At 44.6% G+C, this 13134-nt stretch overlaps 1 protein-coding gene across 2 annotated transcripts in view; it reads left to right on the forward strand.

Moving 5' to 3' along the window:
- Positions 1–1634: 1634 nt before the first annotated feature.
- Positions 1635–13134, forward strand: part of LOC145344044 (actin nucleation-promoting factor WASL-like) — an 84831-nt gene continuing 73331 nt past the window's right edge. The window contains exon 1 of one of the 2 annotated variants that reach the window (XM_080190788.1): positions 1635–1946. In XM_080190788.1, coding sequence (XP_080046914.1) covers positions 1833–1946 — 114 coding nt within the window. In that variant the 5' untranslated portion in view covers positions 1635–1832. The remainder of the gene's footprint in view (positions 1947–13134) is intronic. The other variant, XM_080190789.1, reaches the window with a different exon arrangement.

The raw sequence follows: 13134 nt of genomic DNA on the forward strand, positions 1-13134 counted from the left end.
CCTCTCCCCCCCATCCCCCCCCCCACAACCATTCCTCTCCCCCCCCAACAACCATTCCTCTCCCCCCCATCCCCCCCCACAACCATTCCTCTCCCCCCCCGCCCACCCCACAACCATTCCTCTCCCCCCCCGCCCACCCCCACCACCACCACCACCACCACCATTCCTCTCCCCCCGGCCCACCCCCCCCACCACCATTCCTCTCCCCCCCGCCCACCACCACCACCACCATTCCTCTCCCCCCCGCCCACCCCCACCACCACCATTCCTCTCCCCCCCGCCCACCCCCACCACCACCGTTCCTCTCCACCCGCCCACCCCCACCATTCCTCTCCCCCCACCACCCCTCCTCTCCCCCCCCACCATTCCTCTCCCCCCACCACCCCTCCTCTCCCCCCCCACCATTCCTCTCCCCCCACCACCCCTCCTCTCCCCCCCCACCATTCCTCTCCCCCCACCACCCCTCCTCTCCCCCCCCACCATTCCTCTCCCCCCACCACCCCTCCTCTCCCCCCACCACCCCTCCTCTCCCCCCCCACCATTCCTCTCCCCCCACCACCCCTCCTCTCCCCCCCCACCATTCCTCTCCCCCCCACCATTCCTCTCCCCCCCACTCACCCCCACCATTCCTCTCCCCCCCCATTCCTCTCCCCCCCACCCCTCCTCTCCCCCCCCACCATTCCTCTCCCCCCCCACTCACCCCCACCATTCCTCTCCCCCCCCACTCACCCCCACCATTCCTCTCCCCCCCCACTCACCCCCACCATTCCTCTCCCCCCCCACTCACCCCCACCATTCCTCTCCCCCCCCACTCACCCCCACCATTCCTCTCCCCCCCCACTCACCCCCACCATTCCTCTCCCCCCCCACTCACCCCCACCATTCCTCTCCCCCCCCACTCACCCCCACCATTCCTCTCCCCCCCCACTCACCCCCACCATTCCTCTCCCCCCCCACTCACCCCCACCATTCCTCTCCCCCCCCACCATTCCTCTCTCCCCCCCCACCCCCACCATTCCTCTCTCCCCCCCCCACCCCCACCATTCCTCTCTCCCCCCCCACCCCCACCATTCCTCTCTCCCCCCCCACCCCCACCATTCCTCTCTCCCCCCCCCACCCCCACCATTCCTCTCTCCCCCCCCCACCCCCACCATTCCTCTCTCCCCCCCCCACCCCCACCATTCCTCTCTCCCCCCCCCACCCCCACCATTCCTCTCTCCCCCCCCACCCCCACCATTCCTCTCTCCCACCCCCACAACCACCATTCCCCCCCACCCACACAACCACCATTCCCCCCCCACCCACACAACCACCATTCCTCTCCCCCCACCACCATTGCTCCCCATTCCCCCCTCCCAATCTTCCCCACATTCCCCCATTCCCCTCTCAAATTCCTCCCCATTCCATCTTCCATCCCAACCCCCCAGACTATGCGTCAACCAGGCGCCCACCATTCAGGAATAGATGCCGGCACGGCAGACCCAGTAAAATCCCCTCGCGGCATCCCCTGGCAACCTGGCTCTGGTGAGCAGCGCAGTAAAGTGGGAGATTGTTAGTGTGAGCAGTGTGGGCCGGGGCGGTGTGCTGCCGAGTGTGGAGGGCGTGGTGCGGTGGAAGTGTATTGTCTCCACCCCCCCCGGGCCGGGTGGTGCGCTCCGGCCGCCATGTTGGTTTCGGTTGGGCTGAAAGTTGAGGAAGAAGTTTAAACCGGGGCGCGAGGAGCCGGCAGCGGGGGATCGCTCTCCGCTATGGGTAGCATCAGCTGAGAGAGAAAGATAGGCGGGTGGGACAGAGACTGAACTGTCTGTGCGCGCGTCCGAGGAGAAAGAAGAATGATTTCCAACCAGCAGAGCGGCAACCGGCCCCGGGCCAATAACTCCCCATCGATGCTGCTGACCCAGCAGGAGAATGAGGCACTGTTCAACTGCCTGGGGAGGAAATGCCTGGTGAGTGACTGAAGGAGGGAGGGAGACTCAGTCCACCCACCCCGATATCTGCTCCTCCAGCATTGCCGGTGTCCGAAAGGGTGCCGGTGTCCTGGCGGCGGCGGCGGCAGCTCCCAGGGAGTTGAGCCCGGGGCCTCTGGTGAAGGCAAACGCCTGCCATCCCGGCAAGGGCCAGGCCAGGAAGCAGCTTTCCTCGGAGTCACTGCTCAAAACCACCGAGCTGCCTCCAGGCAGCAATAGCTCAGTTTAATAATTACACTGCGCAATGAGGAGCTGCCCTGAAAAAAAATACAGTAACACCTCCCCCTCCCCACCATCTCGACTCAATTAGTCCGTGTTTTTTTAAAACCTTGCATGATTTTTTTTTGCACAACCCTTTCACCGTCATTAAATATTTTCTGGGATTTCCTGTTGGGGTTTTTGGTGTTTGACAGGAGGGTTCTTTTACTTGTTTACCGAATGTCCATTTGTTTGCCGAAAATCTAGTATAAAATTAAATCTCAGTATATCTAAACTGTATATAGTGTATTAGCAAAGCTTTACTATACGTTGTTTAAGAATTTGGCACCAAAGTGGGCTGTACAGAGTCCCTTTTTATCTACCTGTGTCGTATTCGTGTCAACAGGAAGGCTGTCCTGTAGGTCGCATCTTAACAAAGTATTGTAAAGCAAGAGGCGAAAATTCCCATGTTTAGAGTAATTGCTTTCAATAACTAGTAAACCGTTTAGTTTGTGATTAGCATGGTGTGCCCGAGTGTATTGTTTAGTAGCAGTTTGCCAGCTTGAAATGCAAAATGTTTTTGTAAGATGAAGATTTTTAAATGTCTGTCTTGTTATTTAAATTAGTGCAGATGAATATTCAGATGCAGAGAGTTGCAAAGCGTGGACAATATGTTTGGAAACGTTTTTTCTACATCTTCCACACTGTTATCCATCATGCCTGAATTGGGAGAAACATGGTATTGAGTACACTTTTGTGTGTCCAAAATTGCTTACATACACAAAATGAGTTGGTCTGAATCACACCTTTGCTCTCCAGCTATACACCAATACCATGTATCTTGACCCATCATTATTCAGTCCTGTTATGACCCATTATTCCTCCAATTCACCTGTTCCTCGCCATTCTCCTGTTCACCTCAATGCCCACTGACACTGACCGCCTGAATTGTCCTACTTTTGGAACATCCAGTTGAGTGCTGCAAAGTTTGTTTGCTGCATGCCTACCCTAAATGGCTCATCTCTATGCCTGACATTGGTGAGGGTTCAGAGGATTTCTTTGCATTCCTCGTGTACTATCTTGTTTATCTGTCCAGTTTGTTCCTTGGCTTTCCAGCTTATTTACGTATATTAGCGATTGACCTCTGTGCTGCTGCTTCCCTTATCCTATATGCTTCGTATCTTCCTTATAGACTTGTGTTTTTGAGCTTTCTAGAATGTGAAGGAAGAGAGCTGCCAAGAGTGAGAAGTGGTAACAGTAGGTCATGTGGCCCTGGAACCATCTCCATTTAATATGATCATGGCTGATTTTCACTTGCAACTTTCTTTTCCTACCAGATTTCCTGTGACAGTAGTGATGAAAAAGAACATTCAGAGAAAGATGGGGTGCAATACCTGCTGGCAATGAGAATGGGTTTTTTTTTGGGGGGGGGTTAGGTACAGTAGGAGGGGGTGGGGGAAAAAGAGTAAAACAAGGAGGGAGAGGCTTTGCACACATGTAAGTGTAATGATTAAGAAGGGTGAGGCTAAGGTGAGGTGTGCTTTGAAGGCAAACTTTGTGAGGAAAAGGTATCCAATGGTGGACTCATGGAGTTGTTTGTTTTTACAGGAACTGTGTATTTATGCTAGTCTGCAATGTTGAAGCAGATTGCTGAGGTAGAATAAAGTCAAGTCATGGTGAGCAGGTATTGAGATTAGTGTGGAAGACAGTTTATTTGCTGGGATACAGCTAATGAAACAAAAGCTGGAAATGCAAAGCCAGTTAGTCAGCATTTGTAGAGAGAGAGAGATAGTTGATGTTTTAACATGCATATACTTTTAATAGGATGTTGGCAACACTCGTAAGGCTGCATTTATTAAATATATAGTTTTGAGAAGGTGGTAGTGGACAGTTCTTTTAAGCCTTGTGGCTATGATATGCCCAGAATAGTATTAAGACAGGACTTTCCAGTATTTTGAAGCAGCAATAATTAAGGAATTATTGGTGATCTACTTCTGTATCCAAGGCAGGATGATGTGTGACATTGGGGAGAATTTGGAAGTGACAATGTTGTTACTTCTTGGTGGGAGAGGATGCTGGGGGCGGGCGGTGATTTTTGATCCATAAGTGTGTCAGGGGTTATGGAGGGCGGCTGGAAAGTGGACTTAAAATTGCTGTTGAACCAACCATGCTCTTATTAATGGCAGAGCAGGCTTGACAGGTCAAATGGTCTACTCCTGTTTCTTATCATCTTGTGTTGAAGAAACCCTGATAAATTTCAGTATTGTAACAGCTGGTTATCGGCTCAGGGTGGATCGTGAGTACTGTTGCAAGGGCATCAATCAAAAAGACTGTGTGGTGTTGATCTTTGGCTGTTCGTACTGCTGTAGCTATCCTGCATTGGTAAATGCTTTATTACACTGCTAATCTGAACCTGTCAGTGGTCTGCTAGTGAGCCACTTCTGTGTCCAGCCTGTATCCTAGTCTTGCTAGCACGTTATTGATACAGCTGTTTACGTTAAGAGGCAATGCTAAGGTGTTGTTAGTGGGGACTCAGCACTGAAGATCATGAGTTCCCTTGTCTTTCTCACTAGATATGGTCATTACTGAATTACTTATGTGGTGTGAATGTTGTCTGACATTGCCAAGGAATAGGTTTGTGAGTGGAGCTAAACACTGGGAACATCACAAATGCTTCTTGCCTCACGTTATAACAATGGAAAATCATTGCAGCTGAAAATGGTTGGACTTTGCTCTGCAATTTGCCCCCTAAATCTCTTCCTTTATGCTTCTGCACTCAGGTTGTTCTTTCACAGCTGTTGTCTAATTGCTTTCGTGCTTTCCTTGCTGACTTCATGTCACTTAACTTTCTGTAAAGTTCAAATGATCCAAAATGCAGTTGCTATAATCCCCAATGTGCTAACAGATTAAATGTAAAATCATCTTTGTCTTCAAATTCCTCCAGAGTCTTTGTCTCTTTCATTTCCGTTCCTGTACCTCTGTGACATCCTCCAGCGTTTTTTTAACTTTGGCCTTTTCTATAATCTTTCTTTGGTAAAAACTTTAATGCTTTGACTCTTTTCTCTGGAACAACTTCATTAAACTTTTCCACTTTTTCCGGGGGCCAGTGTCTTGTTCATAAGTCACTGGAAGCTAACATACAGGTACAATAAGAAATTAGGAAGGAGAATGGTATGCTGTCTTTCATTGCAAGAGGATTTGGGTATAGAAAAGTCTTGCTGTAGTTGTATAGAACCTTGAGTAGTGTACAGTTTTGATTCCTTCTCTGAAAAAGGATGTGCTTGCCATAGAGGCAATGGAAGTTCACCAGAGTGATCCCTGGGATGGCAGAATTGTTCTATGATGAGAGATTGAAAAGACTTGGACTGTATTCTCTAGGATTTTGAAGAATGATGTTCAAATTCTTACATGGTAGGTTTAGGGAGGATGATGCCCCTGGTTGGTGAGTCTATAATCAGGAGGCATAGTCTCAGAATGAGGTAAGCTGTTTAAGGACTGTGATAAGGAGGAATTTGAGTGGTGAGTCTTTGCTATCCCAGAGAGCTCATTCATTGTGCATGTTCAGGCTAGATTTCCAGATTTTGAACATATGAGGATGGTGTGAGAAAATGACATTTGAGGTTGAAGATTAACATAATCTTGTTAAATGGCGGAGCAGGCTCAAGGGACTGAATGGCCTATTCTTGCTCCTATGTTCCTGCTATTTACACAGTCTAAGTAAGTCTTTACTTTTAAACATGTATTCAAAATCTATTTCTGTTTGGCCCATTACAACTCTCACTCTGAGCTTGACACTGTTCTTTGACTTTACTTCTCTTTTGCCTCCCCATCTCACTCTACTGTAATGAATTTGGGATACTTTCTGTAAAAATGCTAGATAAAATGATTTTGGTGTTGAGAATAATCTTTTAATAGCCTTATAATATGCACAACAACATTCCTAAAGGAACTGCACAGTATAATGCAATAAATTTTTTAATTGTGTTAGAATCTCCAATGTTAGAGCCTCTAATGTTCTATTCATTATCTTTCTAAAATGCCAATAAGTATATTGTATTACATACAGGGAAGTCAAAAACCAGTGAAGCAATCACTTGGATGCATAATTGAAGGGTAAGGAAATAATTGGGCATGGGTTGGGGATGTGCCAGTAGGAAGAAGTCAGCTGTGGGGATCTGTGGTGGGGGTGGTGTTGGAAATAGGGAAACTGCTGAAAAGAATGCCTGAATTTTCACAGTAGTTGGCAAAAGTGCATTTGCATTAAAGCTATTCACTATTCTTCATCCAGAATCGTTAGTTATCTTGTTTGGAGGAGGAGGTTCTCTGGCTTACAAGTTTGTTCTTTTTTTCTGAACATCACCCCCCAGCCTCTTCCCCCACTCCCTGAAGAGGGTTGGTGAGAAAGAGGATCTTAAATAAGTCACCTTGGTGGGGAACAAGGCAGTTGTTAAGGAAAATATTCTAGTTTATTTTGTCAAAGTTGTAAATAGCATTTCTGAGACTGACAAAATTAAACTCTTCCACTTCTTCCTTAAACTGTTGCAGCATGATCAGCTGTGACAAATGCACTGCTCCAGTGCCACAGCACCTTTATCTAACTGGGTGGGGCTGCATTTACCCATTTCCATTCTTATCTAGTTCTAGCCAAGGCATTACACTATAATTGTTTCTCTTCCCGCTCCCACGACACCTCTACCCACTCCTGCACCATTACCTCTAGGATCTATCTATGAGCTCTCCAATTCTCATTTATGCTGGGAACACTAAATTCTAGCTCAACATCTTTCTTAATCCCTTCCACTGCATTATGGCCAGCCTGCTAGAAAACTTGGCATCATCCAAAAATTTGCTGCCAGGGTACTAATTTGCATTAGAGCCTGTTGACCCATTACCCCCATGCTCGCTGGCTACATTGGCTCCAGGTTAAGCATTACCTCACCCTGGTTTGCAAATCTCCCTGTGACACTCTCCTCCAAATCTCTGTAATATCGAACCCTACATTTTGAGTTTTATCTGTGCTCCATTTGTTTTGAGCTGGTGAGCATCCCGATTTATGAGCTCCACCAGCTGCCATGGCCCTAAGCTTTAGCGTTCTCTCCACCCCTCTCCCTGTTTTGAGCAAGCTTTGGTCACCTGTGCTAATGTTTCCTTATGTAGCTCAGTGTCATTATTGTTTGTAATGTTCCTGGAAGATACCTTGAATGTTGATTATGTTAAGTATGCAAATCTAAGTTGCTGTCTCTTGATTTTGCATAGGTGTGGGAGGGTTCTCCTAGCACCACCAGATTGTACTTCTCCCAGCACCACCCATAGTGCCGTCAGTGACTTCAGGTTTGTTCATTCCAGCTAGGGTATCTTCCAAATAAGAACCATTCAGCTGCAAACAGCATCTTAAGGATGCTGTTATCTGTTTTTAAGAGTTTTCAGTATGTGTCCTATTACTAAAGTTGCAGTTTGGAAGACTGAAGGGGGATTAGGCTGCGATGAGAGTGTGAGAATCTTACCTTCAGCTGTGCCAGGATATCCAAGTAGGCTTTGGCTACACGTGGGAAAGTAAAATATTCTCCAGGTAGCTAACAGTCACAGAAATTACTACGTTCGTCAGCTGCTTTACCTCATGTTAGCATGACATGCTGAAAATAACCATCAACTATTTCATCTCCACTGACGGATACCACTGTTAGTAGATGCTGAGTGTATCCCAATTTTCCACCCATGGACAGAAGTCTACACATTGGGATTTTCAGTAGCATTCCTGAAACCTATGCATTTTTTAAATGTAAAACATGAGGACTTTGATTGTTAGATCATATTCCAACATACATTTTATCACGTTGTAGCATTGCAGTTGAAACTGTCTTCACAACTTCATGGCACAAATGTCAATCATCTTGTTAAACCCACTTTTAGTGTCCTCATATCTTGCTTTAAATCTGTAATATTTTCTGGTTTTACACTTTCCTATCCAGAGTTGATCAGTAAACAAGATTTTCTTTGTTCTTAATCAGCCTTTTATTTTGTTTCTATATGTCTGAATCTTGATCAGTTATGTTCATGATGCCTGAATTAATGATTTGCTCTTTTCCTCATGTTTTGTCTTTTCTTGGCCAGTGCTCATTGTTGCAATGATCCACGTCCCTTGAGAGCTCTATTCACAATTTCTGCTTCATCTTCTTGCATGTTATGTCCACCAAGCCAGGAGAACAGTGGCTTGAACAGAAAGCCTTTCATAAGCTCCTTCATGGAGCAAGTTGTTACAGAGTTTCAACACTGGAATTCCTAGGTAGAATACAGGCATTTAGTGATGCAAGTACTGATTAGAGATAGCGTAGCTTTGTGAGTGGAAAATCATGTCTCTCAAATTTGATTTTTTTTTGAAAGGGTAACCAAGGTAGATGAGGGCAGTGCAGTTGATGTTGTCTACATGGACTTTAGCAAGGCCTTTGACAAGGTGACTAGAATGACAGAGTATTCCAAGTGTGGGCCTTACCAGTGTCTTGTACAACTTCAACAAGACATTCCAACTCCTATAAGCAATGGTCTGACAAGGTACCACATAGGATGTCGCATAAAATTAAAGCGCACATGATCCATAGCGAGTTATCTAAATGGGTACAAAATTAGCTTCTTGACAGAAGCCAGAGGGTGGTTGTAGAGAATTGTTTTTCTAACTGGAGGCCTATGACCAGCGGTGTGTCTCAGGGATCAGTGCTGGGTCCACTGTTGTTTGTCATTTATATTAATGATTTGGTTGTGAATATAGGAGACATGGTTAGTAAGTTTGCAGATGACACTAAGATTGGTAGCATAGTGGACAGTGAAGAAAGTTATCTCCAGTTGGGCCAGTGGGCTCACGAACGGCAGATAGAGTTTAATTTAGACAAATGCGAGATGATGCATTTTGGTAGATTGAACCAGGGCAGGACTTACTCAGTTAATGGGAGGGCACTGGGAAGAGTTACAGAACAGAGACCTAGGGGTACATGTTCATAGCTCCTTGAAAGTGGAGACACAGGTAGACAGAGTGGTGAAGAAGGCATTTGGCATGTTTGGTTCATCGGTCAGAGCACTGAATACAGGAGTTGGAATGTCTTGTTGAAGTTGTACAAGACATTGGTGAGGCCACACTTGGAATACTGTGTGCAATTTTCGTCACCCTATTGTAGAAAGGATGTTATTAAACGAGAAAGCGTGCAGAAAAGATTTACTAGGATGCTACCGGGACTTGATGGATTGAGTTATAAGGAGAGGCTGGATAGACTGGGACTTTTTTCTCTAGAGTGTAGGGGGCTAAGAGGTGATCTTGTAGAGGTCTACATAATAATGAGGAGCATAGATCAGATAGATAGTCATCTTTTTTCCAAAGATAGGGGATTCTCAAACTAGAGGGCATTGGTTTAAGGGGAGAGGAGAGCGATACAAAAGTGTCCAGGGGGCAGTTTTTTCAGAGGGTGGTGAGTGCCTGGAACAAGTTGCTGGAAGTAGTAATAGAGGCAGATGCAATTTTGTCTTTTAAAAAGCATTTACATAGTTACATGGATATGATGGGTATAGAGGGATATGGGCCAAATGTGGGCAATTGGGACTAGCTTAGGGGTTTTAAAAAAAAAGAGGGTAGCATGGACAAGTTGGGCCAAAGGGCCTGTTTCCATGCTATAAACCTCCAAGACTCTACGACTCTAATATAATGTTGGGAAAAGAAATTGGCTGAAGGAGAAGAAGAAGTAGGTTCAAAAAAATATGGGAAATCATTTTGGACTAAAGATTGAGTGCAAACCTCCAACCAATTGACAATTGAATAAAACTGGCTGGAATGTCGAATTAATGTCCCTTCTGGGTTTCCTGCTCAACGTGTAAAAGTTCAGTTAAAATCTCACCTTGATTTCTGGTTAAGGAGATGCCTTGAGTGGAGCATCTTGAATTGGAACTATTCTACTGTTGATTAACAAAAGATAATAGCTTTGGAAAGAATGCTGGACAGATTTGTAGATGTTGCTGAACTAATGAGTGAATTTGAGTATCACCAAGTGGTCAAGGAAATGCAGAATCCCTGAAATTTGCAGTAAAATTGAGGCTATCAGCGCTTATTGTTAACAGTACAATTTCCAGTGACTGCACATGAGCAGTTAAATGTGGAAATTGGGGCAGTTGCCGTTACAGTTGTCCTACTGTAGAAGCTTTGCTATAACAGTACCTCATTGACTCAACATTGAAACACATGAAACAGCGTGGAGTTGCTGATCTAGGTGATAAGTATGCATTTGCATGTGCTTAAAATAATAGAACTTGTCCACGCCAGTGCAGGTTCATTTTAAATTGTGTGGTAAGTTTGAAATACCACTGAACACTCTGACACTAAAAAGTAACTTTTACAAGTATCTCATTCCCTCAGATTTTTGTTACTTTACAATCTTTACAAAGTGAACACAGTTTTATTTAACTTTCCCATTTATTTCTCACTTAATTCCACCTTTCTTATCTTTTTTCTTTTTACTTTCTGTAAATGATTTGGCATTAAACATAAACATTCAAACTTACACTTCCTAGTTCAGTTTCCACACGGCTCGGTCCCAGTTCTTCAATCTGATTTGGTTAAAGAATTGGACAATTGCTTGCCCTGTTTATGCAAGTTGCAGAACCTTTTATAGAGGGCACTACATTGAAATGCAGGGGTCAACAACATTTTTTACTATTAAAAAAACCTTTTTTTAAAAGAAAAACAAAACTATTTGCAGCCACAAAATGAAAATTCGGCATTTCTAACCCAAATACTTGGAAAATTACCAGGTGTTTCTTTTAGTGTGCATAATTTGCATATATATGTGTGTGTGTATATTTATTCATGGTCAATATTGTTCTAACTGAATTTCCACATCTTTTGATGTTTTTGACAATTTTGTCAGTAAAGTCACCTATAAAACAAAATATTGTGTAACCTAAATGGAATTAAGACAATTTTTTTAGCTATTGATTTTCATGATTTTTTTCAAGTAGTGCCATATTGGGATAATTTGCCATCTTGACTCTATTAACAACAATAATGGTTGCAACCTTAAACCAAAGGCTTTAACAATAACCATAGTTTAGCTATACGTTTGAACAGATCTGTTTAAAGCACTGTTTTTTTAGGTAGTCATTTGAAACTAATGTGCAGCATAATTTTTAATCCCAAAATACAAACATAACTCTTGCTTTTCTTGATTTCTTGGTTTTTTAATGCTTTTTTTATATGCAATCCAACTAGAAAAGGTTGGGAGCTGCCAAGTGAGATGTTAAAGATCTGTGCGCAGCTCCAGAGCTGCTGGCTACATCCTTCTGGTGCAAAACCTCACAAAGTCCAAGTGTGACAAGCAACTAATGCTGCAAACTCCTGCCCAATACTTTGAAGTGGGCAGATCAATAATTGATTTGTGTGGTCTTGCACATTGAAAGTTTTAGAAAATGGAGACTTAAAGAATTACTTTGGCATGATAGGGGATCTGGGAGTGCTACAAAACTAAATTAACTATGCCAAGTGAATGATATTTGAATTCCTCCAGAATTCTAGAAGTGGAGTTTGGATCATCAAAGCTATGTCGGATGCATACAGTAATAGCTAGTCTCAACATTTAAAAATTTGTGGGTATTCAAATATCCTATTTTGTGCTGAAAGCTTTCCATAGAAGGCAGTATCACAGCATGCTTTTTCTTTGGATTTATAATTATCTCCGATACTTTGACAGAAATTTACACTTTAGATTGCACAAAGTTAATTCGGAGGAACTCAAGCCTATTCTTTTTGCTGCCACCCTGATGAGATTTCGGGACCCTTGTCTCATGCCTATATACCGTGGTCCAAGTCTTAAAAGTTAAAGAGCTTTTGTCATTTTAAACAAATATTCAAAAGAAACCCTTACTAAGCACTGCTGTAAGTATTGTTTTACTTCATTGCACGATCATGTTAATTTTTATGAGAAAGGTGGTAAAAGTTGAATAACTTAGCCATTTTCCTCTTCTACCAGGTCCATGATCTTTCAAATGGAGGTTTTTTTTGTGGGAGCCTTTACTGTGCTTTTCGATCATGCTGGATGTCACATTAAATTACATTAAATTAAATTACAAATGTCAAATTAAATTACATGCCGGATGATTGGAAAACGGCTAATGTTACGCCGTTGTTTAAGAAGGGTGCCAGGCAAAAGGCGGGGAATTATAGGCCGGTTAGTTTAACGTCTGTGGTAGGTAAAATGTTAGAATCTGTCATTAAGGAGGAAATTGCAAAGCATCTTGAAGGGAATTGCTTGATAGAGCAGACGCAGCACGGTTTCATTAAAGGGAAGTCGTGTCTGACAAATTTACTGGAGTTCTATGAGGATGTGTCTAGGGCGGTGGATAGAGGAGAGCCGGTGGATGTGGTCTTTCTAGATTTTCAGAAGGCGTTTGACAAAGTGCCTCACAAGAGGTTATTGCAGAAGGTCGAGGGACATGGAGTTGGGGGTAGGGTGTTAGCGTGGATAGAGGATTGGTTGTCAAATAGGAGGCAGAGAGTGGGGGTCAACGGGTGCTATTCGGATTGGCGGATGGTGACTAGTGGAGTGCCCCAGGGGTCGGTGCTGGGGCCTCAGCTTTTTACCATTTATATAGATGATCTGGAGGAGGGAACCGAGTGTAGAGTGTCGAAATTTGCTGATGACACCAAGATTGGGGGAACGGCAAATTGTGCGGAGGGTGTTGAGAGTCTGCAGAAGGATCTAGATAGGCTGGGCGAATGGGCCAGGAAATGGCAAATGGAATTTAATGTTGGCAAGTGTGAGGTGGTCCACTTTGGTAGGAAAAATGGTAGGAAGGACTATTACTTACGAGGCAAAAAACTGCAGCAGGCGACGGTGCAGAGGGACCTCGGGGTCCTTGTGCATGAGTCGCAAAAACCCAGCTTGCAGGTGCAGCAGGTGGTCAGGAAGGCGAATGGGATGCTGGCCTTCATAGCGAG

Source organism: Carcharhinus amblyrhynchos, chromosome 6 (assembly GCF_965287045.1).
Source record: "Carcharhinus amblyrhynchos chromosome 6, sCarAmb.v2.hapA, whole genome shotgun sequence".
In the NCBI taxonomy this organism is placed as follows: Eukaryota; Metazoa; Chordata; class Chondrichthyes; order Carcharhiniformes; family Carcharhinidae; genus Carcharhinus; species Carcharhinus amblyrhynchos.